The sequence below is a fragment of the Suricata suricatta genome, chromosome 2 (genome assembly GCF_006229205.1).
Source record: "Suricata suricatta isolate VVHF042 chromosome 2, meerkat_22Aug2017_6uvM2_HiC, whole genome shotgun sequence".
Classification (NCBI taxonomy): domain Eukaryota; kingdom Metazoa; phylum Chordata; class Mammalia; order Carnivora; family Herpestidae; genus Suricata; species Suricata suricatta.
In genome coordinates this window covers 16,030,528-16,057,886 of record NC_043701.1, presented here as the reverse complement: position 1 = coordinate 16,057,886, position 27,359 = coordinate 16,030,528, and the positions used below count along the sequence as shown (strand labels likewise).

General features: G+C 43.1%; 1 protein-coding gene across 2 annotated transcripts; it reads right to left on the bottom strand.

Annotated features, from left to right (window-relative positions):
• Nucleotides 1-1,042: 1,042 nt before the first annotated feature.
• Nucleotides 1,043-26,753, bottom strand: PTN (pleiotrophin). Of its 2 annotated transcripts, none has more exons than XM_029955406.1 (4): nt 26,619-26,753; nt 25,591-25,764; nt 22,861-23,022; nt 1,043-1,551 (listed from the first exon to the last, which is right to left on the bottom strand). In XM_029955406.1, the coding sequence occupies exons 1-4, from the start codon at nt 26,731-26,733 to the stop codon at nt 1,499-1,501; spliced, it is 504 nt and encodes a 167-aa protein (XP_029811266.1). In that variant the 5' UTR covers nt 26,734-26,753; the 3' UTR covers nt 1,043-1,498. The 2 variants fall into 2 exon arrangements, with proteins under 2 accessions (XP_029811266.1, XP_029811259.1); XM_029955399.1 differs by having other exon boundaries at nt 1,043-1,554; nt 26,619-26,752.
• Between the last annotated feature and the right edge of the window lie 606 nt (nt 26,754-27,359).

The window sequence follows — 27,359 nt, the reverse complement described above, 5'->3', positions numbered from 1 at the left end:
GGACTGCATTCACTGTTCGTGTTTCTGTCATTTGCTCTTTACAAGATACTCTGCCCTTATTAAGCACCAGTTCATAAAATGTTCTCTTCCTACTCCCCACTCATTTGGCTTCGCCTTAGGAGATAGGAATCCCCTCCACATTTCTAGCTTAAGTGGACTCTTCGACTAGATGGCAGGGCCACTGGGCTTTGAAGACTCTTTGACTGCATCATTATTAGACCAGTTCGTGATTACTTTACGGCTACCCTAAGGTGTGTTGAAACCATTATTTCTGAAAGTGGACCTGGAGTTATCTTGGTAGGTAGGTGTAAAACTTACCACTTTACAGGTAGTGATGGCTTTTTCAAGAGATATGCCTTGAAGCTAATCCCAGCGGATTTCTGAGGTGTTACTTCCCTGGATAATAAAAGCATTGACTTGTTGACTTAAAAATTGTACTTGGAACCCAGCAGATAAGGAGTTGTACAAGTAATCCTTTGTAGACCTCTTGGTACATATGGTAGATAATAAAGTGAGCATTTTTGGTTTAAAGACTCTACTATTTTTCATGTGTTACTGATTTGGATTGTCAAGCCCAAGCTTACTCTATTTAAGCTAAGGATTTTTCTGTCCCATCAAACTCTAGATTATTTTGGGACTTTTATTCAATCCCGTAGTACCAAATACTGATATACAAATATCCTCCATAAAATTGTGCCCGAGAGTAATTTAACTAGTTTGTATGATAAATTCTTCCTGCTAACAGGCTGATTGCAGGAGTGTGGGGGGAACAGGAGGAGGGCTCCAATATCAAATCATTGCACACAAAAGCAACTTTTTCCAGAATCACCTTGATTTATTTTCCTAGTCTTTTTTTTCCTCAGAAGGAACAATAATTTCATTAAGAAAACAAATGTTCCTGCCAAAGGGAAAGAATTTCGTTTAATGCATTTCTTTAAAAAAAAAAAAAAAAAAAGTCAACATTGAATTAAGGCCTGCTCTGCCCCCTCCCTCCGACTAAAGTTTGTTTTAAAAAAAAATCCATTGGCAGAAGATATTTTCCTCAGTATAGGATGATTATATTTTATTGCTGCTTTGTTTAGTATATATTTTTCTCAATTGGGAAAAAAAAGTCTAGGTGAAAAATTTATCTAACAAGAAAAGTAGTTTACATGGTCACAACACGTAAATTGCTGCCAAAAGAAAAACATGTAAAAAAAAAAGATTTTAAATGTAAAATATCACATAACTTCAAAAAACTTACCTCAATTTTCTACCATTTATCGTGTACTATAAGTCAACTTTCTAAATAGGATTACAGTCCTTTATTATAAGCCCCTAGTGGTACTATGGTATACATTTTACAAAATGCTACTACAAAATGTTTCTTTTCTTTGTTTCTGCCTATTGTGTATCTAAGCTATAATTTTTGAATAAAAAGCCTACATAGGTATAAATGCAATAGTTAACTGATCCTGTTCGCGGATGTCCTTTTCATGTTCCACAGAAGATGGGTCTATTAGTCCAGCATCTTCTCCTGTTTCTTGCCTTCCTTTTTCTTCTTCTTAGATTCTGCTGTGATTAACAACAGAGAAAAAAGCATCACATTAGTCAACAATGGGGGTACTTTTCTTATACAGTTGACCCTTGAACAATGGGTTAGGGGCACCAAATCCCCATGTAGTTGAAAATCTGCATAAAACTTTGGAACTCCCACAAAACTTAACCCAACTATTTGTTATGGAGTAAGGCTTCCAGTCAACTTACACATATTGTCTATGTTATATATGTCATATTCTATATTCTTCCAGTAAAGCAAGCTAGAGAAAAAAATGTTATTGATAAATACAATACTGTAAATGCATTCTATTTAGACAAGAGTCACCTTTAAATGGATGCTTATTGGTCAGGGGGCAACTGTAATTGTCCAGAAATGAAAGGATCAGATGGACAGAGAAGGTACGGTGTGTGAGTGTGCCTAGGAGAATAGGCAAGAGTAATACAACCTACCTTCATGTAAACACCTGCAAATACCTATCATCTTATTAGTTGCCCCCATTTAACTTACCAAATACTCTCTTAGGGTCCTACTTAGAAAACAAACACAGCAGGCCTCCCTGGGAGAATTTGCCAGGACACTGCTCAGTGGAGATCTACAAAAGCTCTGCTTGGCCCCTCACTCCCCACATGCCCTTTCCATGGGGCTGTTGGTAAGTATTTTGCCTGATAGCTTCCTCTCCTGATCTGGCCTTTGTTTATATACTTTCCAGCTATTCATACTTGAAGACCACACGGAGGTATCTTAATGGTGGATGAAGCAAATGGAAGGTAGCAGGTAAGTAAAATCATGAGGATTTAAATCAAAATACTCCATCCTTTTCCATTCAATCATCTTGCTGTCTCCCTTTTCCTGGGCATGGGAGAATGCAGTACAGAATAGGACATGTCAGCTTCGGCTCCACAGAGGAGAATGGTCCGATCACTAGGCTAGCAAGTGAATGGATATTGCTAAATGTTTCTAAGATCCTTCCCCTGTTGGTCCACAGTAGTGGTAGAAACATAGGGGTTAGGTACAGGCTCCAGAGTCACACTGCTGGAGCAGAAGTCTTTGTTCCATCACCCAAGTTACTCTGAGATTCCCTGCAAGTTAATTCCTGCATTTGTGTCTCAGATTCCTCACTTGTGAATGGGCATGTGAATCATATCACTTGACAGGGTCAATATCTAAATTAAATGAGTTATATAAAATCTACTGTGAACAGAAGATGGCATAATAGCCTGCGCTCAATAAAAGTTGGTCTATTATCACACTAATGAAACCTGCTAAGAACAGGAGGTGAGCTCTCTGTATAATTAAGAATCTTCATCGTCCCCAAGACACATTGACTGAGCAGGTCATTGAGTGGCTAAACAACAGAGGAATACTGGGACCCCAACGAAGGCCAGCAGGGACTGTTCATTGGATCACAAGGCCTGTGTTTGAGAGGGGCCATAATGCCAGTCACATACTGTAAAAATCAGAGCTTGAACCCTTTTTATTCTTATCCTTACCACTTCTACAATTATGTCAGGAGTTGCTAAAACCCGACTAAATTGCTGTTCATGAGTATTCACTTTGTTCATGCCTATCCTCGGCTATCCACCTAAACTGAAGAGACTTTAAACTTTCACTATTTTTTGCTTGTCATTAGAAACCTCTTCTTTTGATCTGTGAAAGGTAAGATGGCCAGAACTTCCAAGTTCAAAGATACTTATAAAGTCAACAAAGGTTTTCTGTTTAATTTCTGAACAAGTAGCATCTTAATATTTAGTAGTTCCCAGTCTTTGGCTGACATTTTGAACAGCAGCTCCCTATTAGAAAGGTATCCTCAGAGAATAATCTAGGGTGTCAGCTGGGATATAGTTCTAGTTTCCCTTTTCTCTCTTTTCTCCCAAGTCCTTACTGGTGAATGCCAGCATTTTATATTCATTAATTAGCAACTTGCTAAATACCAAGAAACCACCCAACTGCCCAGTTAATCTGCACAATGCCAATCAAAATTTTTGTGACACCATTGGCAAGTCATCATGGCATTCCTTTGACACATTGCAGACCTTAAGTTCAAGTCTCAGCAGAAAAGGGAGTCTAGTTGCAAAGGTCAATTTGGTTTCTCACTTAAAGTATTCAAATTTTTGAGAACAAAGAAGAAAGTTGGGTTGCTAATACTGCTTCTAAACAAAAAGCAGTTCTGGGGTGACTCTTATGTACATTCTACTGACAGACTAAATGAAATGTTGTCACCACTCATCTCTGTGGCCTTAAAACTTAGGAACTACTTCTCAGGCTTTACCCACTGGACATGAGGGTTTTTAGATAGGATCATGGACTCTACAATCTGCAAAGTACCGACTCCAGCTTCCCTATGTAGCTGATGAAGAAATAGAAACCAAAAAGTATCAGTCATTCCCCACGGTCCTCAGTGATCCAGCTGTAGATCAGATGAGGGGTCATTCTCTCTTTAACCTCCTCACACAACACAGCACTGCCTCCATTGATCATCACATGTGTAGTAAATGCAATTGGTTTTATTTTTGTTTCTCTGTTGACCATCATTCAATCACCTCCCTTGACTGGAGTCTCTACACTTGCACTTATTTCACTTCCTGGAGCACGTCATTCTTTTTCTCCCCTGGTCTTTGGCCTTCAGACCTATTTTTCACTCCATCAACTCTGTACTTCCTCTGCCACTTCTGTCCTGTCAATGCTTCACATCCTTCCAGGACCAGTTTTGAGACCCCTTCTCGTCCGTTGACTGGCTGGTCTGAGAACCCTTTTCTGTTTATTTTCTCTCTAGCACTTCCCACTGGTATTGTAATTGTCCCTAAGCACAAGCTGTTCCCCAGCCCCTGGTGCATTACAGCTGATCAGCAACACTTTGGGGAAAGACACAAATCTCTAGCATGGCAAGAACACATGCCTCACTGGCTCACTGTGCCCTCACTTTCACCTCAGCCTTTACACACTCCCTTCTCTCTCCCTATCACCTTGACTTTGCTTAGCCAACACCTACTCAGCCTCACTTCAAGAAAGCCTTCCCAGAACTCCCAAACTAAGCAGCTTTCATCTTCCTATGGGTTAGATACTTCGATGTGCCTCTCACTGCTCTTCCAACATTAGAATTAGTTTTGTATCTAATTCTTCAGTATGCATTTCCCCCTTCCTGTGAGGGTAGAGACCAAAGCTGTCTCTTAAAACTGTGTCTTCAGTGCTCAGCATATAATAAGTGCTCATGAAATACTTGCTGCATAAAAATGAAGAAATAAACACTTGGATGGGAAACAGAGTCAGGTCATTAGCATATAGGAGAAGTCAATAAAAATCTTGCAATATTTTAGTACTTCTTTAAAGATATTTTATGAAGAATTACAACATATATATGTGAAAGTTATCCAAATTTCTTTAAACTAGAAGACTAATTTAACTCTGTGAATAAAAGTTATGTCCCATTTTAGTAGGCTATCAAGGTGACTGTGAGAGAAATCTGCTATGAGAATGAGGGTCACGAATAGGCTTGGGGCAGGGCTGTAGCAAGTGCTTTGTAACAGAGTCACATAGCAGCTACACTCAAAGGTTGTAAGAGCCACTGTGATCAGGACCCTGATGTCAAACAGTAGGGAAGCTCAGTTCACAGTGAAAAGAGCCAGGTCAAGGGAAGGAAGTACACACATGCCACACATCAAATAAGACCCCAGGCTCCATGTCACTCTCCCCCACCTGGACTGAGGCTATGAAGCTGAAGTGGATGCAAACAGGAAAGGAGCCATTGTAGAAATGTGAACACAAAGGACACCTGCTGAAAAAATGACGTGTTTTGTTCCCTTGGATGATCCCAACCAGGACATCAGTGCACTGAAAACTCACAGTGGTGCTCTTGGTGTGTTTTAACTTTCACTGGCCCGTTTTTGAGGTGATGGAGGACAGTTAACTCATGGTTCTCTCCTAGGTCTATATGTTGTATTATTTGAAAAGAAACAGGCTTTTAAGATATATTTGACCATGTTCAGAAAGTCCTAAGGCTTTCTTAAGAAATAGCCTAGAAAAGATTCAGGCTCCTTTTATTGCTAAGAATCTCAGCACCTGAGGTGCCATCTTTACCTATTTACATTCTATCTAGAAACCTCAAAACCTAGCCAAGAAAATTCTTACAGTGCATAGCAAGTACTGATAAGAGAGAAAAGAGGCAGTAAGAACACACAGCAAGTGAGGAGTCATGGTATAATAAGTTCTGAATGTATAGATTTAAAAAATTCTGATAGAAAACAAAATCCTCGCATAAGGGGCACGTGGGTGGCTCAGTTAGTTGAACATCTGACTCCTGAGTTCAGCTCAGGTCATGATCCCAGAGTTTTGGGACTGAGCCCCAAGTTGGTCTCGGTGCTGGGTATGGAGTCTACTTAAGATTCTCTCTCTCTCCCTCTGCCCCTCTCACTTGTTTGTGCTCTCTACAAACAAAACAAAACAAAACAACCCTCAAGTAATACGTGGCATCATAGCCATTTGTTTATAAAGTAGGGCAGTGAGGAAACAATGAAGTACCATTAAAATCATACTAAGAACCAAGTCCTCAGAGAACTGATTCTAATCAGTGTTTTCCATTTACCAGCCCTGTGATGTTGGGCAAATCAGTTATTTTGCATCTTTTTCCTATAAATTGGGGCTAATAAAAAACCTCCTCAAACGGTTGTCTTCTGAGGATAATCTTCCTCAGAGGGCCATCATGAATATCATGTGAGATTACAACCTCTAAGATCCTATGTGACCATTACTGTTACACACCCTAGATCCCTGGCACCATTTTAGATCATGAGATATAATGGCAAACAGGACAAAATTCTGCTCTCAGAGTTTCTCACAGATTTCAAGATTGCTTTATGTGAGTGTCTTTCAAAATTGTAAAGTACTCTAAAGATACATATTTATTTTAAAAGTTATGAATATGTGGCAGCTATTTTTATGGCTTCAGTGCCTACTTCTCTTCCTCTCAGTTTATTATGACATTGTAGATGCATACGATGTAAAAGATAAGAGTGTCCATAGGGAGAATTAATTACTAGGGGAAAAAAGAATGTCTATAGAAGGCCTAGCCTAAAAGCAAGAGTTTCTCCTGAGTTATGTCATTCTTCTTAAAAACTATTTTTTTTTTTAAAGAGAGGGAGCATGCAAGCTCCATCACAAAACCCTGGGATCATGACCTGAGCCAAAATCAAGAGTGGGATGCTCAAAGGACTGAGCCATTCAGTCACCCCACTGTTAGAAAGTAAAGAAACATATATGTTAACAGAAATTATCCATAGTTTCACGATAGAGAAATAGAACCCTCTGTGAAAAGTGCTATTTATGTTTTCTTTCAATGAGCATATATAATGTATATTTTTAGTAGGAATATATTGACAATTGATCAAGTACTTTATACTAAGCCTATTATTACTTCCCCTTCCATTGCATGTACTTTGAAACATGACCACATAGTATTCCTTTATGACATTTCATCCCGTATGTTTTAGGACCTTCCCTTTTTTGTTGATTAGTCGGCTTGTTCTTACTTTTTGTTACCATAAATAATGATGCAGTGGATGTTTGGGTAGACAAATCATTACATTATCAAGTTTTACCTTAGTGTAGATTTTTACAAGAGGACCTAATGGACCAAAGGGCAGACCATTTGCAAAGCTCTAGGTACGTACTGACAAATCTCTTTCCTGAAAGCAAGGACTCACTTAAATTCTGGTGACTTATTATTGGACCCCATCACGGCAAACTTGTTCTCAAAAAGCAAATAATCAAACAGTGTGCATTGTCTCTTTTCGGACTATCACAGGCCCTTCTAGGAACAGGATTGCCATGAAGCTAGTATGAGTAAACACTCTCTCCCATTTTCAACATTCAGGAAATCTGAGAGGAAAAGAGGTGGGGGAGTTGGTCTTAGATGAAAGATACCCATGTAAAGGTTTTCCGTGAACTTCAGGGGAGAAGTTATTTCAAGAGGCAGAAGCGCTGAGGATTCTGGAATAAGCTTATGTCAGTTTCTTATCAAAACGCTTTGCTTTCATTCCCTTTTTATCAGATGGCCTGCTGAGCATACAGAAAACATAAAAGGGAACTGAGATAAAATGGTTGAGCGGAGCCTGGATTTTAACTACAGTGAGTTAAACTCTGTTTGCTACTGCCTTAAATGAGGCGGCTTTGGGTCATTAAGCCAATGGGAGGAAATGTTAGTTTGAAGAGGAAAAAGAGATTTGCACCTTCTAACAAGGAGAATTCAGAGGTGAGGCGCTCTGGGCAGTCCGAGGTGGACACGGCAGGTTCCGAGCACAGGAGGCCAGCGGAGCCCACGGAAGCTAACCTTCGGAGACTCGCTCAATAAACCATGGGACCGGAGTGAGGGGAAAAGATCTATCCCCTCAGATGGCACAGTCACAATGTAATTATGTCCGAAAGGCTGCACATCACCACCATCCGCTAGTGTTTCATAAACCTATTCAAAGGAGCGTGCCTGTGCTTTAGGGATCAGCTGCCCAGTTACCTGAAAATATGTAACCCCTCTCAGCGCCCAGCTGTTGCTCAGAGCCGACACTGAGGCTTGCTGAATCGTGACTGTACAGTGACCGGCCCAGCATCCAGGTACTAGGGGGCTAGGCCTCCTTCATTAAATTCCCCACATTTCAGTTTAAATTGGGGCAGCATGTATTATGTTCCACAAGATAGGAAGAAATTTCTATTTAAAAATCAAAAGTACCATCTTGAAAAAACCAAAAGTTTTTTCTAATAAATCATTCTCAGATCTGTTTAGTCCAAAGTCTGTACAATAATTTTGCTGTTTCTTCTTAGAGTTCTTATTTTTTTAATAGCACTTGCTTTATTTCCTATTTTATCGGCTCACTGCGTTTACTTCTAGGACTGCGAACAGACTACACACACACAACTGCTCGTTGACATTGCCCAAATGCTGATCCTGTTCTTTACCGCACTGTCCCCATTCCTTTTCACTCATCCATTCTGTTTCATAACAATACCTACCACTGTGTCTCAATCATCTGTCCTCCTACACATGTGCTTTCTGCTATCAAGAAGATGTGGCAGTGTGCGATCTATAAAAGACAGTATGGCGTCTCGATCCCTAGTAGGGTCTAGACACCAACTAAACACGTCTGGAACCTCTGTCTTTCCCCCACTTACTCTGAGAGGAGACTCGGCATTTAACTGCATCTCCTCAAAATACAAAGTTCACCTGTGGTGAGTAATGTAGATTTAATTGAATGTTTCACGGAGGAGATGAGGAAATTACTTCATCAACCCCACAGAGGAAGCTTAATAAAAAGTCCCTAAACAGATCGATTACATTTCAAGGCAACTAACCCAGTATGTGTAGAATACACCCCTCTCCCTTTACCCAATACTCCTCTCTGCAGCCTTTCCAGCTTCTTTTCCCTCCTCTCTGTCCATTCTGCATTCTTTAAAGGAAGCACTGACATACCCTTGGACTTCCCCAACCCCTCAAGATTCAGGATGCACTTTCTTTGTTTAGTAGAATCCTGAGTGTGTTGGGATCACTCTCTGATCTGACTTATAGGTATGTGATACTAGGTAGAAAATCCTCAAGTGAAACCCCTATTTTTAGTTCAACCTGTCTATATAACCCTCATGTATTAGCTACACCTATTCGTTTGGAAGTTTAACAATAGCTGAGTATTTGTGGGGATTTTCCCTCTGAGTCACAGGAGAAAAGAGCAGCGAGGAAGGAGCTCAGAGGTGTTTTACCTATAAGGCCTTTAATCAGGGTGTTCTCACTTCTGTACAGTTAAAGAAAGAAATCAAAAGCTGTGTGTATGTGTGGAAATTTGCTATTCGGCCGCTAAATCTTGTCCTTTTCACCTTTGGCACAAGAACAGACACTCAGATCAATGGAACCGAAGAGAGAACCCAGAAATGGACTCATGAACGTATGGGCAACTCATCTTTGACAAAGCAGGAAAGAATATTCAACGGGATAAAGGCAGTCTCTTTAGCAAGTGGTACTGGAAAAATTGGACAGCGACATGCAGAAAAATGAACCTAGACCACTTTCTTACACCATACACAAAAGTAAACTCAAAGTAGATGAAAAACATAAATGTAAGACAGGAAGCCATAAACTCCTTGAGGAGAAGGCATGCAAGACTCTTTGACCTCGGCCACAGCAACTTCTTACTCAACACATCTCCGGAGGCAAGGGAAACAAAAGCAAACATCAACTATTGAGACCTCATCAAAATAAAAAGCTTCTGCACAGCGAAGGAAACAATCAGCAAAACTAAAAGGCAACCAGCAGAATGGGAGAAGATATTTGCAAACGACATATCAGATGAAGGGTTAGTATCCAAAATCTATAAAGAACTTAACACCCACAAACCAAACAATCCAGTGAAGAAATGGGAAGAAGATGTGAACAGACACTTCTCCAAAGAAGACGTCCAGCTGGCTAGCAGACACATGAAATGGTGCTCAATGTCACTCATCATAAGGGAAATACAAGTCAAAACCACAATGAGCTACCACCTCACACCTGTCAGAATGGCTAACAGGCAACAACAGATGCTGGCGAGGACGTGGAGAAAGAGGATCTCTTTTGTACTACTGGGGGGAATGCAAACGAATGCAGCCACTCTGGAAAGCAGTATGGAGATTCCTTAAAAAATTAGAAATAGAACTACCCTATGACCCAGCAATTGGACTACTAGGTAGTTATTCAATAGATACAGGTGTGCTGTTTCAAAGGGGTACATGCACCCCAATGTTTGTAGTAGCACTATCAACAATAGCCAAAGTATGGAAATAGCTCAAATGTCCATCAATGGATGAATGCATAAAGAAGATGTGGTATGTATATACAATGGAGTATTACTTGGCAATCAAAAAGAATGAAATCTTGCTATTTGCAACCACGTGGAAGGAACGAGAGGGAATTATGCTAAGCAAATTTAGAGAAAGTATCATGTGACTTCCCTCATATGAGGACTTTAAGATACAAAGCAGATGAACATAAGGGAAGGGAAGGAAAAATAATAATATGAAAATAGGGAGGGGGGCAAAAACATAAGAGACTCTTAAATATGGAGAACAAACAGGCTTACTGGAGGGGCTGTGGGGGGGGAATGGGATAAATGGACAAGGGGCATTAAGGAATCCACTACTGAAACCACTGTTGCACTATATGCTAACTTGGATGCAAATAAAAAATATAAATAGAAAAAAAGTTTTTAAGTACTGAATAAAATTGAAGAGAGGCAAATATACCTAATGCAAGGGACACTGCAAAGAATATATCAATTTTGTAGAGGTAGCTTTGAGAATGTGTGTTTGCACATGCAAGAGCGTGCCTATGTTAGAGAGACTGTGTGTGTGGGGATGTATGGGGTTGGGGTCACTGTCACCATATGTTGCCTACACCTGGTGGTACAGGTGGTCCTAACTTCATTCTCGTGTCTTCCAAAGTTACTGTGAACAACTCTACAGAGTTAGGGATGCACATGCGCATGCACACATCCAAAACCATGGGTGGGGGAACTGCTTGGTTTCCTATGTTCAACCAAAGCATCTGCCCCTTCCTCAATCTGTACACCACTCTGAAGATCTTACTCTTCTTCACAGCGACCTCCCCAACACAGATTCGCTGACTTCTGTCCCAAATCAGGAAAGAACATTTATACTTGATATGATTTATAGAGGTTCAGAAGCTAGTTTCTGCAATAATGAGGACACAGAAAATTTATCGTATTATAAAGTCTTATAAATTATATTGGTAGCCTAAGCCAGACATGAACTATATTATTATAACCAATAATAAGGAGTTCCCACTGAGAATACCATTATTTTTTGATGTTTAACATTACATTACTGAAAGTTCAAATTTTGATTTATGTCAAAGGGGGGAGTTTAAAACATTTAAAATTTCAGTACGTACGGCTCCATAAGTCATTTCTCATTTGCTTCCCCATGGATTTCTCTTTTAGGTTCCAACTGAGGGGCTGAATCATGTCCCCCTCAAAGTTTCATATTCAGTTCCTGACCTGCACACCTCAGAATGTGAACATATTGAGAGAGACAGTCTTTACAGAGGGAAGCAAGTTAAAATGAGGTCATTAGAGTGGATCCTGATCCAATATGACTGGCGTCCTCAGAAGAAGAGGGAATTTGAACAGACACGCACCGAGAAAAGACTAGGAGAAAACACAGGGACACGACAACCCTCTGGGAGTCAAAGAGGCCTGAACAGACTCTTCCCCCACAACCTTTGGAAGGAATGAACCCCACAGAAACCTTGGTGTCAGACTTCCGGCCTGCAGAACAGTGAGAAGATGAATTTCTGTGGTTGAAGCCACCGGGGCTGAAGGACCGTGTTACACGTGTGCCGGCGGACATGGACAGCAGTGAATTGGGCAGCACGCTTTCGTTTTTGTTTGGCTTTCAGAGCACCCTCACTGGTCACGGAGGTCAAAATGCATGTGAGTTTTTTGTGTCTTAAGTGCTATATATTTAAAATTCTGGCGGACCCATTTAAGTATGTGACTCTGGTAGTAAGAAATACGGGATTTTCTGCCCACCGTTAGTTTTGCACGTGCTCCCTGCAGTGACCAGTTCACCCATCTCCGCCTGTGTCTTCCCGAGTCCTTCCGCCCCATGCCCCCAGTGCTCTGTCTCCAGCAGTGGCAAAAGTCAGGCCTGAAGAGATGCCTCCATATGTCTCTCCTTTTAGAAAGAAGTCTACACAGCAGCTTAGCTCACTGCTTTTGGGTTTCTGGGTGAAGGCCTGAAAAGATGCTTTTCTATTAATGATAATAATTGAAAGCCTTGCAAAAGCCAATGGATATAGGACCCCCAGTGAACCGCTCTGGATCTTGTCTCCCGTGTGCCCAATAAGTGGGACACCAGGAACATTGTTACCTGCTCTTTGCTCTTTGGATGTCTCATGAGCTCTTCTACAAAATTGTTTACCCCTCTGGAGAAAGTCTTTGCTTTTTCCTTTTCCCTCCTCCTATGCTGAGCGACGGCCAGCCCGCCTTGATCTCCCCGAGGGTTCCCAGAGGCCTTGCGTCTGTGCCAAGCTGGTTGGAGTCGCTGAGAGTGTGGAAGTGTCCTCACTGGTTACCAGACAGCAGCGCCTCAGATCCTTGTGACACGTCAGAGTCACAATGACTCACAGTGGCCAAGAGGCCAGACTAACACTGCTACATCGAACTCTACAGAAAGGGAGCCCCTTGGAAGGACCCCAGCCTGTGAAATGGAGCACTAAGCCCATTATTTAAGTGCACTTATTACACAAAGACAGGCTGGAGCCAAAAATCACCTGACACCACGCAATCACAAATGACCCCAAACCTGCTTCTGGGAGTGTTTTAGGGTTACCATAGAAACGCAGCCCAAAACTGTTAATTTCTTTCTGAATATCCAAAGAGATACCATAGGGAGCACTCATTTTGGGAAGCTCTAGTATGACAGAATTCTGGAAAAGGACAATCCTGAGTTCAAGTTCAAACCCGACCCTTCGCAGGCTGGGGGACCTCCTGCAAATTGCAACCGTAGCATCCTGTTTGTAAAATGTGAGAACCCCTTGGGGCTGCTGTGGGGATCGAGACACTGTGTACCAAGAGCTTAGCACAATGCCAGTCACATTATAAATGCTCAGTTTTAAGTTGCTTAAAAAAGCTGATCCTTAAAATACAAAGCCGAACTTCTCAGCCCAGTAGTGAGAAGGAAGAAATGGAAAAGCTTCAGGGGCGTAAGAAAAGACAGCCCCTCAACCCAGTAACTAATTCATGTGCACCGTTCTATTATTCAGCCTTCCTTAATACTGATTATTATATGGCTGTTTTGTGTGTGTACCACTCATGAGCCTCTGTGCGTCGAATTTACCAAGAGAGACGAAACCAGACAGAGTGTGAAGTAAACCCTACAAATGTTTACAGTTGCTAGTCCCACCCCTGTCCCAGCCATAAAGACGATAATGTCTTTAATGAGGGAGTAAAACATCCAGCTGACTCTTCTTCCAGGCACGGGAACTGGGCCTCGACAGCGATTTCTCTACAGCCGGAGCCAGACCAGGACAGTGCATCAGCGATTCATTCATTCAGCTCAGCACTGTTCACGGAATTCCTCACGGACTAGGAGCAAGGAGACCTGGCTCCTGCCCTCAAGAGGTTCAGAGTTGAGGGAGGCCCAGACGCACTCGCTCCCGAGGCCGAGTGGCTTCCGGAGGAGCCAGTCCTGCCAACAGGAAACAAGCTACTGCTCGGGAAGGGAATCTAGCAAATTTAAACCCTGGTCTCTTTTCTAGTCTTTGAATAAAACGAGCTCGCTTGGGCCCTGGGGACTTGGAACTTGCCCTTGTGTTATCTAGAAACTAGCATGGCTAGCTTCTGCTCTATATTCAAGACCAAGTTTAAAAACTTAGCTCTCCAGGAAGCTTTCCCTGGTTTCTCTGTCTTGCTTGGCCCCCTCCCCCTCCCCCAGCCAGGCCCCAGTCACCCTAACGCTTGGCTATTTAGTTTTGAAGACCAGTTATTCCAATATGTAGTCATTATTTTAGTTCTTGTCACTATTGTCTACCCTCTGCCACCACTAGGACATAAAAATAAGAGTGGAGGAAACTTATCAGCACTAGCACCTGACATAGCCTGTTCCACTGCGAGCTCGTCATAGATTTTATAAATAACTGAATAAATAGGAAGCAGCACCAGAGGACCGTATGCTTCTCTCCTTCACAGCATCTGTCACTCTGCGTTGGGATCTATCCTTCCGCTCTTCCCACCGCACTCGGGGCCCACACAGGTCAGCAGCTTATGCCCGCTGCCAACTCTAGCACATAGTGCCCACACAATAACTATCTGCCCCGTGAACAAGCTGCATTTGACAGAATGATGTGTATGAAGTACAGGAGGAGGAGGAGAAGTTCCAGATCTCTTGAGCCACAGGGGCAGAGGAGTGGATGCGAACGCGCGCACCGCCCCCTCAGCCACCCATCTCCAGGGGGTGGGGAGACTGGAGCCGGGACCAGGCCAGAGGGAAGTCACACGGTGCCCCTGCTGCCCTGCGAGGCGTCCTGTGAAGGAGCTAGGATCGGATTCTGCTGCTGATGGAAAGCTACGAGGCGAGAGCGAGTTTAGGACCGGGTCTGAAATTCCTTCTTTCTTCGCTAAGGGACCACGATTCCTGTATGGAGGAGACACAGGAGAAGGAGCTGTGGCATGTCATGCTGGAGGTCTGGAGGCAGGGCTGCCTTGTTTTAAGTCTGGCCCCTCCGCTCACATGCTCGTGCGAAGCAGCTAACGTCTCTGTGCTCAGTTTCCTCGTATGTAAAATTAGGAATGAGGACAGTAACCACTTCACAGAGTGTAATTATTCAGTGTCACAGGTCCATGCAATGTACTAAAATATATTCAAAACATAACAGTCTCTCCAAAAACATTAATTATAATTACTACTGCTGTTATCACTATAGTTCTTTTGCCTCAAAAGGTACAGAAGGAAAACACCCACCTCAAGAATTTCATCTGGAAGGAAGGAAATAGTCCTAAAAGTACAGCAGTTACTGAGCATTTTTACATATTCCTCCCATTAATTGAGGTATTCATTATAGACTCATTTACAGAAGACAAAACTCTTCTTCTAATAAGAAAGGGGCAGACTTAGACTTTCTCCCTTCAGTGGCAGTATCACGAAATGATACAGGAAATATCATACAGGTGTTGGGAAATAAAATGCAGATGCTGAAAGACCCTTCCCAAGCAGAATAAAGAAGAAATCAAACCTTAAGACCTAAGTGCATCAGAGTGCTTCCCTCTGATCCAGAAGAACAAAATCCCTGCAAAGATTCTCAGGCTTCTCTTTCTGGTCAAGTGCAAGGGCAGCAACCACGAGCTTTTCAAGGTCTCACGGAGAAGGGGGCCCGTCCCAGGCTCCCCTTCACCTCTCTCCACACCGTGGAGAGGCCCTCAGCCGAGCAAAACTCACCCACAGAGTGTGGGCATGCTCATTGCGAAGGGATGTCAGAGCCCAGAATCCAGAAAGAATTCTTGGGAGCTTCTTTCATCTTTAAAAGAAGTAACAGAAAAATCTATTTAGCAGGGGGGACATGAGAACGCGGGGAATATCCCTTTACTGAGCCTCTTTCTCCCTGAATCATCGTCTGCCAAGCGCTATGCCCCGCACTCAGCGGAGTCCTGCACTTAAACAGCTGCCGTTCTTTTGATCTTTAAAGATGAATTGTCAAACCGAAGAGAGGGCTAGGCAACTGTCCAAAAACAAAGAGGAGCAAGATGGCAAAACTTTTAGAAATAGCTGGGAAGAAACAAAAGGAATTGGGGTTCTCATGAGCAAGGGAATTTAACAAGGATCTGGTGACAGCGGAGCATGAACGGATGGACAGGACAGCAGGAGGGACTGACATTGTTCTCTGACCAACCTGTCGCACAGCCACCCACTCATGTGCTCCCACCCCTGCCTCTCCCACAAGACCTTCTGCCAGGCAAACCTGGAGGCTGACACAAATGCCATGCTGGCCTGTCAGTACCAAAAAAAAAAAAAAAAAAGGCTCATAATATCCCCATTTTTTTTTCAGAGACCGAGAATCCCAAGCAGGGCTTGGATCCTGACATTGGGCTCGATTCCCCAAACCATGACCAAAATCAACAGTCAGATGCTTAACCAACTGAGCCACCCAGGTACCCCACAATATCCCTTATTCATGTATCTAGTTTAGAGAGTAACAACTAATAATTTCCATTTCAACAATAAGTCAAGATTCCAGAACGTTCTAAGATAATCACGAGGCCACATCAGCTGCAGTCCCCAGGAAGATCTCAACTTGTATGAAAGCTTTCTGCACAAGCCCCTACTCAGCCTCAGCTTAGCTTCTGCACCCCAGGGATAACTTCCAGAAGGCTACTCCACTGGGCTGGACCTGCTCACACAGACAGGTCTGCATGTAGGGCCACAGCTCTCTCTATAGTAAGCCCATCCTCCAAGGCGCCTACTGAGAAACGCTGTGGCTCAGAGACCGGTCATTTGCCCTCTGAAGGGTTCTCTGTTCTGATCGCGTACGCAGCACTGTCAGCACACACTGGCCATGGTTCCTACTTTTCTCTACTTGTCCACAGCTCAATCATCCCCGCGGATTTTTTTTCAAACTGAAGAGTGTAATGACTCGACAAAAAAACCCTACTGGTGGTCCCAACGAGGAGAGAACCAACTCTCTCTGCAGTGGGGTAACTGTACCAATAGAAGATAAGTCTTGGCATCTTCTTCTCCAAGAAGCGGCATCAACAGGAGGCAGGGTGAGGTCAGGTCGTGTACTTCAACACGTTCCACCCTTCCTGCACACTCCCTGACCGACTGCTCACTAAATACCAACTCAAGACCTCTTCGGCTGCTCTTCTCACAGTTATAGGCGGAGGTTTGAAAGTGAAAGTCCTGTTTCCCAGAGTCCCTTGCAGCAGGATTTTATAGGTGACCTTGTTTCCATCAAGCAGGCACATTTCGGGTCTCAGAGGTAGAGGTCAGCAACCAGAGAAAAGGGCCAAGTTTGGGGAGACTGGGTATTTTGGCAGGAAGGAGGCAGGAGTATCTGGTTTGAGGGCACAGGTATGGTGGGGGTTCCAGTGTTCAGTTCTTAGCATACGTGCCAAACTGTGGGTAATTTTAGCAGCAGGGTTTCTGCTACATCAGTCATGTTTGGCATGATTAGACATTTCTCTTAGATCTGTTGCCTTCTGCTGCAATATTGTTGGATCCAACTCAAGTCCTCTGGCCCTTCTGGAGATTCTGTGAGCTGCAGAATACCCTTGAATAACCTCCTTTCTGCTTAACTAGCTAGAGATCTTGCTGCAGCTAAAAACCCTGACAGATACAGGGTTTCTTAAATTAGTAATTGTAATTAATACTCTAATCTCTCTTCCTAAGAAATTAAAATCTCAAGTGCCCAGCACAATTGCTTGCCAATTTCTCCCCGGGTGCAATTCGGAAAATTCCAGCTGCAATCTTTCCATCAGTGACCTCCCCAGAACAATCCCATCCCCATCCCCAGAAAAGCTATATTCTGGTCCTGCACCTTTCAATTTTTACATCTACATAAGAATATCGATATTCTCTCTCCTTCTGGGTATAAAATACAGCAGTGGATGACTGAAACCTCTCCTTGGATTAAGTGGGGCTCCAACACAAGAGAATCTTTAGGTAAGAGTTTCCAACTTGATATCTAGTATCACTGAAACTGTACCAAGGCGAGAGTGTGGAGTTTGTATGATGTTGACAAGAACGAACCTTGTCTGTCCACTAGACGGGAGTGTGGCGAATTTTAAGGCAATTTTTAACCAAAGCAAGTGAGACATTCCGTAATTTCCTAGAGTTCAGGTGCCACTTCTTGATATTAAGGGCCCTCTCTCCCCATCAAGTCTTCTAAATTTCTGGCCTTATCAGGAATCAAGTCACAACAATGCCCTCCAGTCTTTCCTCAATTTAATGCTTGGTAGTCACAGCCTTACCAATATCTTTATGTTCCATTCTGAAATTCAAAGAGCAGGTCTTCCACACTGAAAGTCATGCAGTTTGTATCTTAAGTCACTACCATTTTCCAATACAAAGATGACAAAAATCAAACCAGAAAGTTTTATAAAACACACAGATTTTTAAAAAAGCAGACAGGGGTGCTGGGTGGCTCAGTTGGTTAAGTATCTGACTTTGGTTTGTGGGTTCAAGCTCCACACTGGGCTCTGTGCTAACAGCTCAGAGCCTGGAGACCCTCCCCAGCTCGCACTCTGTCCCTCCAAAAAAAAAAAAAAAAGTTAAATAATTTAAAAAAAGCAGACAAAAGACCGGAACCCAACGGCGTGTTTGATGAGAAGGATAATGACGGGGTGGATAAAGGCACTTTCTGGCTACGAGCTCAGTGATTGGGTTAAAAAGGAAGAAAATGGCATCAGAAAAGAAGGAAACGTGGAGCTGATTCTATTCCTTAACAACAGGATGGATTTAGAAGGACAGATGAGGTTCTCTGGCCTCACTTATTCCATCAGGGTTACATCAGATGACAGACAAGATAATGATCTTAGACACAGGGATTTATCTGACATGGCCAAAGGTTCACGAATTTATAATACCCAGGGGAAGCAAGGTGCACTTGAAAAGGCAGTGGGCCTTCGGTGTCAGTCTTTCAATTTGAATCACCACTTACAAGCTGTGAAACATTAGGCAAGTGGCTTAACCTCTCTGAGCGTGTGCTTTCTCGGATCTAAAGTTGGATAAATACAATGCACGGCATGGAATTGCTTTGAGGCTGAAATGAGAAGAGCCTATCAAAATTAGTGGGTTCTCTATCTCCCTCTTTCCTGCTCATGTCCTGGGTTAAAACAGCAGGAAGCCTGGATGAGCTATTCTTTCCTCAAGAAAGGCAGAAAATAATGTGTAATTGTATAACTTTATGAAAATGTTAAGTACCTTCTTTACTACCACTTTCACCAGTCTTTGTAAGTTCAATGTGTGAAACCTTTTTTCCTTCCAGCATTTGTTTGTTATACATGTATTTAATCAGCACCTACTATGTCCTACTCCTGTTCTAGGCACAAGGGATACAGTAGAGAACAAAACAGGTCAGATCCCTGTCCTCCTATAACTTATACTCTGGTAGATGTGTGCAAGAAAGAAATAATGTTCTAGAGAGCACAGACTGTAATTTCTCTGACACTGGCTGTAACAACATTTTTTCTAGATATGTCTCCTGAAGCAAGGGAAACAAAAGCACAAAATAAACTACTGGGACACATCAAAATGAAAAGCTTCTGCAGAGCAAAGGAAACAGTCAACAAAACTAAAAAACAACCCACTGAATGGCAGAAGAGATTTGTAAGTGACATCTCCAATAAAGGCTTAGTATCCAAAATTATAAGAACTTAGACAACTCAACACCCAAAAGAAAACCAATAATCCCGTTAAAAATGGGCAGAACACAAGAACAGACATGTCTCCCAAGAAGACATAAAAATGGCCAACAGACACATGAAACGATGCTCAACATCACCCATCTTTGGGGAAATGCAAATCCAAACCACAACAAGTCATCATCGCCTGACACCTGTCAGAACAGCTAAACATCAACGACAACACCACAAGAAACAACGAGTGTTGGCAAGGACGTGGAGAACAAGGAACCCTTTTGCACCATTGGTGGGAATGCAAACTGGTGCAGCCACTGCGGAAAACAGCATGGAGATGCCTCAAAAAACCAAAAACACAATCACCCTACGATCCAGTAATCACACTACTGGGTGTCTACCCAGATTATTTACAACAGCCAAGATACGGAAGAGGTGGTAAATACATACATTGGATTATTGTTCAGCCATAAAAAAGAATGGAATCTTGCCCTTTGCAAGGTGGAGCTAGCAAAAGAAGTCAGAGAAAGATGAATGCCATATGATTTCACTCATATGTGGAATTTAAGGAAGAAAACAAACAAAAGAGACGAACCAAACACCACTCTTAACTGTGGGGAACTGGTGGTTACCAGAGAGAAAGGTTGGGGGGGGGGCACGTGACACAGGTGACGGGGGTTATGGATGCGCTAGCAGCGGTAGACATGGGGTGACGCATCGAAGTGCTGAATCACTGTCGTGTACACCTGAAGCTAACAGAACAGGGTGTATTAACCGAACTGGAATTAAAATTATAAGAAGAAGAAATCATGCCCTAGAAAGTGTATTCTTCCACTGGGGAGTCACATCAGTGACTCTGCACATCAGTGTTGGGCTTTACTTAGTACTGTGCAATATATAATTCACTCAGGCTAATCCCATTTTCAATTAATTGTATACCTTAATATCTGATAATGTAAACAAATTAAATAATGTTTACCCCCTTGAAATATCTTTTACCACCATTTTTCAAGGGAAAAGCCTGAGCCAAACTTTTAATCTTCATTACATGTTACTAGATGAGAAAAATGTAAGGATTTAAAAGCCAACTACCCACCAGTCAAAAGAAGTCCTCTCCTAGTGTATTACCAAATATCCTCAAGCGTCTTTCTGAATCATGTCCCCACTTTGTCCTATTTATTCCAAACTTTTCATTTTCCCTATCCACCCAGCCCCCCCCACCACCTAATCCTTCTCTCATTTTTTCTTCCCTATTTACTAAACTTTAGTTTCTCTCACCCATAGGAAAGAACAAGGACAGATTGTGTACGTGTGTGAGTGTGTGTGGTCTCTAGGAATTTCATTCTAGTGCAGCATTTCTGGATTGGGGCTTGTAATGAAATCTTTTTAAGAATATCTTAATTTTCAAAGCTATTAATGCTGATCTAGTTGGCCTGGCTTATGCCCAGGTGCTGGGATTTGTATAAGTTCTCATAGAAAATTCTAACAGCCCAGTTTGAGAACCACTGTGCTACAGCATGGAGACTTCTTTAATTCCTTTTCCTTCCCACTATCTATTTATGCTGGATATTTTGGTTCTCTGCCTTCTTTTTATTTTTTTTTTAATTTTTTTTCCTTCTTTTTATTTTTAATGCTGACTTATTTTTGAGAAGAGGGGCAGAGACATAGGGAGACACAGAATCTGAAGCAGTCTCCAGGCTCGGAGCTGTCAGCACAAAGCGGACACGGGGCTCGAACTCATGAACCGTGAGATCATGACCTGAGCTGAAGATGGGCGCTTAACCGACTGAGCCACCCAGGCGCTGCTCTCTGGCTGGCTTAAAAATAAAGTAATTTGAAGACTGTACCTCTGAGTCTCCCAGTTTTGGAAATGTCTCACTGGATAGAGATGGCCACTAATGTTCATGAGATCTGTGTAGCTGTCTCCAGACAGGTGACACTTGGAAAGTCGGCACCCGCCCTCGTACACTGACCACAGCCCCCCATCATGCCTTCTGCTGTAACCAGCAGATTTCCGTGATCTGGAAAGGGCATCCTGAGTCCTAGATCTTGGCCACCCTGTAGTTGCAGGGAACCAAGTCCACAGACAACTCAACCAGAGACTGAAAAGCTAGCTAGGCCTGGAAAACGAGTCCTTTCCGACTATCCGCAGCAAACTAGTCAATCCTGATTTCTGGGGTTATTTTTTCCCCTATTTTCATTTATTATGGGTTTCATGTTCAGTTTTCTGAGTTTCTCCTTATATTTAATCTGGCTGGTTTGAATTTGCAGGTGCACTTAGAGCTCAAATATGGGTGGAGGCCAAGGAGACATTTTAGAGTCGCCAGAGACACGCTGCATCCATCTGGGAGGGGTGCCATGCCCGGTACCACAGAGGGGCTGGCTTCGACAAAGGAGTTTATTTTCTCAGAATTCTAGAGGCCAGAAGGCTGAGATCAGCTGTCAGCAGTGTTGATTTATTGAGATCGGTCTCCTTGGCTTGTAGACGGCCATCTTTTCCCTACATCTTCACATGGTTTTCCCTCTGTACACATCTGTGTCCTAATCTCCTTTCTCTATAGGCCAGACTGGACTGGGGCCCAGTCCTACAATTCCATTTAACTTTACCACTTTAAAGGCCTTGTCTCCACACACAGTCACATTCTGAGGTACTGAGGGTTAGAACTTGGACATTTGAACTGGAGTGGGAGGGGCACCATTCAGCCCCTAACACCTACGAAATAAGGGTTTAGTACCTCCTTGTCTTCCCTCCACTGGGATTCTATTTGAAAGACTCTATTCTGTTTGTAACCACGGCCATATTTGTTTTCATTTCCTTTCTCCGGCATAAGAGCAGACTGTAACTTTCCAGGAATGAACAGGAAGACAGCACTCCATCATTTTAAAATTCCATGATAAATCTAGTTGGTAAAAATCTAACTAAAAAATATATAAAGGCTCTGAAAGAAGGATAAAGAAATATAGGACCTATCAACTTAGGCAGTGGAGAAAGAAAAAATGTAAAAGAAAGTAGCTGACTTCATGAAAACTAGGTATGTTGCATAATCCGGGAGAGATCGGGTTTTAAATTTTCTGCCTCATGATCTTCATAAATGTGTTCATACTTGTCAGGAGGCAGGCCCAGTTTGGGGCTTGGAATATACAGTCACCATATGACAACTGTCTTAATTGGCCTATTCTGTTGTTTATTTGTGCCAGGAGCCTGTTCCGATCCCAGCCCCCACTCCCCTTCTGTGCAAAGGACTCCAATTTGAACTCAACTGCCTGTTGAAATGCACTGGCGTGACGTAGTGTGTACAGGGTGTTTTCAATCCCTTTATTAAGGTAATTCACCTAAAACCGCCCTCTAGAAAACTTGAGTTTCCACATCCTGAGGATCCTGCTGGAGCCTGTCTATCAGCGGGTACATATGACAACCACGGCATAATGACAGGGACCTACCTTGAGGTTTGGGCTTAGTCAGCTTGCCACAGGGCTTGGAGATGGTGACCGTCTTCTGGCAGTCGGCATTGTGGAGGGCTCGCTTCAGACTTCCAGTTCGGGTCTTCAAGGCGGTATTCAGGTCACATTCTCCCCAGGCCTGGAACTGGTATTTGCACTCCGCTAAAGGCAGGGTAGGACCAAAAAGACATCTTTGAGCTCCTCAAGGAGTGCCATAGAAATAAGCACACTTGTGTTTCGAACTTTCTGTATGCAGTGAGATAACTGTAGATTCACAGGCAGGTGAGAAAAGTAATATAGAAAGATCCCTATATCCTTGGCCCACTTTCCCTCAATTGTGAGATCTTGCACAACCACAGCCCACCAGCACAACCAGGAAATGAACAGGGATCCATGCCACAGAGGTTATTCAGGGGCTCCCAATGTCACGCGCACACTTTTGTGTATACGCATGTGTGCACACATTTAGTTCCATGCGACCTGGCCACGTACACAGATATGAGTGAATGCCAATCCCATTAACATACAGAAGAGCTCCAACACAAGAGTCCTTCAGGTGAATCCTTTCAGAGCCTCAGCCTAGGCACGCCCTCCTCCCTTCTCATCTCCTTAATCCCCGGGAATCCCTCACCTATTCTCCATCTCTATAATTTTGTCATGTTAAGAATGTTATGGAGGGGCACCCGGGTGGCTCAGATGGTTGAGCGTCCGACTCTTGATTTCGGCTCAGGTCATGATCCCAGGGTTGTAGGCTCGAGCCCAATGTCAGGCTCTGCACTGAGCAGGGAGCCCACTTAAAATTTTCTCTCTCCCCCTCTCCTTTCTGCCCTGCTTTCACTCTAAATAAACAGACAAACGAATGTTATGGTACTAGAATCATACAGCATATGACCTTTTGAGATTGGCTTTTTGCACTCAGCATAATTGCCTGGAGGTCCATCCAAGTTGTGGGGTTCAACACTCCATTTCTCTTTATTGCTGCGAAGAACTCCACGGTGGGATGGGAACGTACCAGGATTTAACCACCCACCAGCTGAAGGAAATCTGGGTTGTTTCCAGGTTTTAGCCGTTGCAAAGCTGCTGCCTATTATTCGTGTACAGAGCCTTTATAGCAACGAAAGTTTTCATTCTTCAAGGGTAAATGGCCAAAAGTGAAATCACTACACTGTATGGTAAACAGATGTTTAGTCTTGTGAAAAGACTGCCATTTTCTTTTTCTTTTTAATGTGGCTATATCGTCTTACATTTCCATTGGCGAGGTCTGAGTGACCTGGTGTCTCTACAGTCTCTCTAGCCTTTGGTGTTATTTGTAATGTTAGTCATTCTGGTGCATGTGTGGTATACGGTGACGTCTCACTGGCTTTCCTTTCCTTTCCTTTAATACAGAAAAGACGTTCAACACTTTTTTCAATTGTTTATTTGCCACCTATATTTTGCCTATCGTAAAATGTTTGTTCACATCTTTTACCCTCTTTAGTTTTGAGAGTTCTTTATAAATTCTAGGAATAAGTTGTTTAAGACATACTTTTAAAAACTTTCTGCAGGGTCTTAAGGGGACCCATGTATATTTAAGACCAAATGTATCTGAATTTCACCATGCCCTTACAGAGGTTACCGCCGTTCATAAAAAGTACCCCAAAGGTTATAGAGAATGAAAAAGATAGTGTATACTTATTGTCCTTTTTCACTGGCTTAAAGGTCAGAATACATTTCTGCAAAGAGTAAGAACAGTTGGGGCAAGAGAAACAAAGTCTGGAATGTGGAAGAAACAGGTAATCTGGATGTTCAATAGTGGGTTGCAAGTGTTGGGGTGCCTGGTGGCTCAGTCAGTTGAGCGTCTGACTCTTAATTTGGCTCAGATCATGGTCCCAGGGTCATGGGACCGAGCCCTGCTTTGGCACCTTGCTGAACTTGGGGCCTGCTTAAGATTCTCTCTCTCTCTCTCTCTCTCTCTCTCTCTCCCTCTCCCTCTCCTCTCTCTCTCCTCTCTCCTTATGCCCCTCTCCCCTGCTCCTGGTCTCTCTCTAAAACAAACAAGTTGCAAGTGTTGAAGGACTCTTTCCCAAATAGGCAGATTAGGCCAGCAGGTGCATGGCAACAGTCAGTGAGAGAAAAGTCTATGAAATGTGGCTATAAACAGTCCTGCTGGAACTGATACGTAAGTGGATGGTGGGGAAAGAGAGAGAGGGGCCTGGAAGTCACAGAAAGAGGTCTGGAGAAGGGGGAAGGAAGGGAAAAGGAATGAGAAATAAAAGAAGAAGAGGAAAGAAGGCAGATCGATGCCCACTTCGGAGGGATCCTGGGCACAGCTTATGTCCTGACTGGTACAGCAGTGGCTCTCAGTCCAGGACTCTGCGATCCCAGGGGTCCTCTGACAACACCTGGAGACATTTTTCGTTGACACAGTCGGTGGAGGTGGGGAGTGCTGCTAGAATCCAGCAGGTAGAAGCCGGAGACACGGCTTAGTGTTCTACAATGCGCAGAACAACATCCCGCCATTCCCTCCCCAAGCAAAAACTCCATGGCCCCAAATGGTAGTAGTACCGAAGTCGAGAAACCCTGAGTAAGGCCAAGATGTCTGGCTATTTTCCATCTGATAAAGTCAACTTATTTAGGATACATAGTAGTTAACCTAAAAAAAAAAATATCTGGGGGCGGGGGCGTGGGGGAATGCAAGCATTATGTCAGAAGAGAAGATTAAATCAACAGGACAACAGGAGTGAGGCTTACCTCCAAACTGCTTTTTCCAGTTGCAGGGGATCTTACATCTCTGGGTCTTCATGGTCTGCTTACACTCGGCTCCGGTCCGGGTGCCCTCCCGGGTGCCCAGCCCACAGTCCCCGCTGGTGGGCACGCACACACTCCACTGCCATTCTCCACAGTCAGACTTCTTCACTTTTTTTTCTGGAAGGAAGGAAAAACAGTCAACATCTGGAAAACTCTAATTCCTAGAACAAAATTCACTCCAGGGCACCTTAATTCTGAGGTCTGTGCTTTCTACCTCCTTCTTCACTGTCCAGTGAATAGTAGCAACTTGACAGGTGTTAGCCAGATGACTGAACCAATGAATGATCCAGAGAAGGGAGAAGGAAGACTGAAGGAGCTAGAATATTAACTCAACTCTTATTATGTGCTAAGGACTATACGAGTGATTTAATGACTTCTCCTTTCAGAAGCAAATAACTTCTGTAAAGGATGGTCCAAAAACAGTGAAACGAAAAATTAAGGAAATATCCTAGTAGAAGTAATGGTTTTCAGATTAGCCATTTCCTGCCAAGTCAATGTTCCTTTCTCTGTCGTAGAGACGAAATAGCATATGTACGCAAGGTGGATCACAGACAGAAGCAGACTCCCAGCCCTACAGCCTACTCTAGGACACTGGAGGTGACAGAGAAAAGGTGCTCTGAGCTTCAGTTTCCCCCTGTATTAGGAGAAGATAAGACAAAAATTCCTTGCAGGGAGGGGGGAAGCATAAGTAAAACACCTGATTGCTGGTCAGTGTTCTGTACACTGTAGCTACTGAGAGGATCATTATGTTCATAATCATCATCGATATTTTAGGACTTATGGTGGAGGGAAGATGGGGGGGATGTCACTTAGGTTCCTCTGAAAACTTGGAAAGAAGGAGGGAAGGAAGGGAGGCGGGGCAGGGAAGAAACAAGGAGGGGAGGAGGAGGGAAGAAGGACAAAAACCAGGAAGCTGGATTAGATGGACGTTAATCCATGAACACTCTCGCCTTCACACCCCTACCGCTTACCCGGTTTCTCTTTCTTGCCCGCTTCAGCAGTGCCCACAGCTGCCAGAATGAAAATGAATGCCAGGAAGACAGCTGCAAATTTTCGACGCTGCTGCAGGTACTGTTGGGACTGCATTCTAGGAATAAACAGAGACACAGAAGAAGGTGGTGTCAGCCTAAGTCAGAAAGGAAGGCTTGTTGAACCTGAAGGGCTCCATTTTCCGCTTCTAGAATGTTAGATTTTAGGGAGATTTCTGTCATCGCTCTTGGGCAGAATTCTATCTTTTCTCTCCATCAGCCACTGAGGTAAGTGTTCTTCTGCAATTAGTCAGGTTTTCACTGACAAAAATAACAACAGTTCTCCACATAAGAACTTCACACACGAACATTTGCTAAGTACGCGTCGAGAATTAAGGAAGCAAAAAAATTTTCATGGCATGTTTTTGAACAGACTCCTGCAGTTAATCTTGCTGACAGGGACACCTGGTGATGTCCATAATTGTAGTTCTTGTGATTCCTGAAAACAACCATGGTGTAGTCCACATGGATACATTGAATGGACACAATTAGTGGATTATCTGTGCGAATATATGGTTTGTCTTTCTCTCTAGATGTGTCGTAACGACCAAGATGTCTGATTTTTTTTTTAATTGTTTCCCATGATTATTTCATCATCGTTGTTCATCGGTCCACCAAAGAGTGCAGGTCAAGACAGGGGTGCAGTTAGTGTACTTTGATTTCTATCAAACACACTTATAAGCT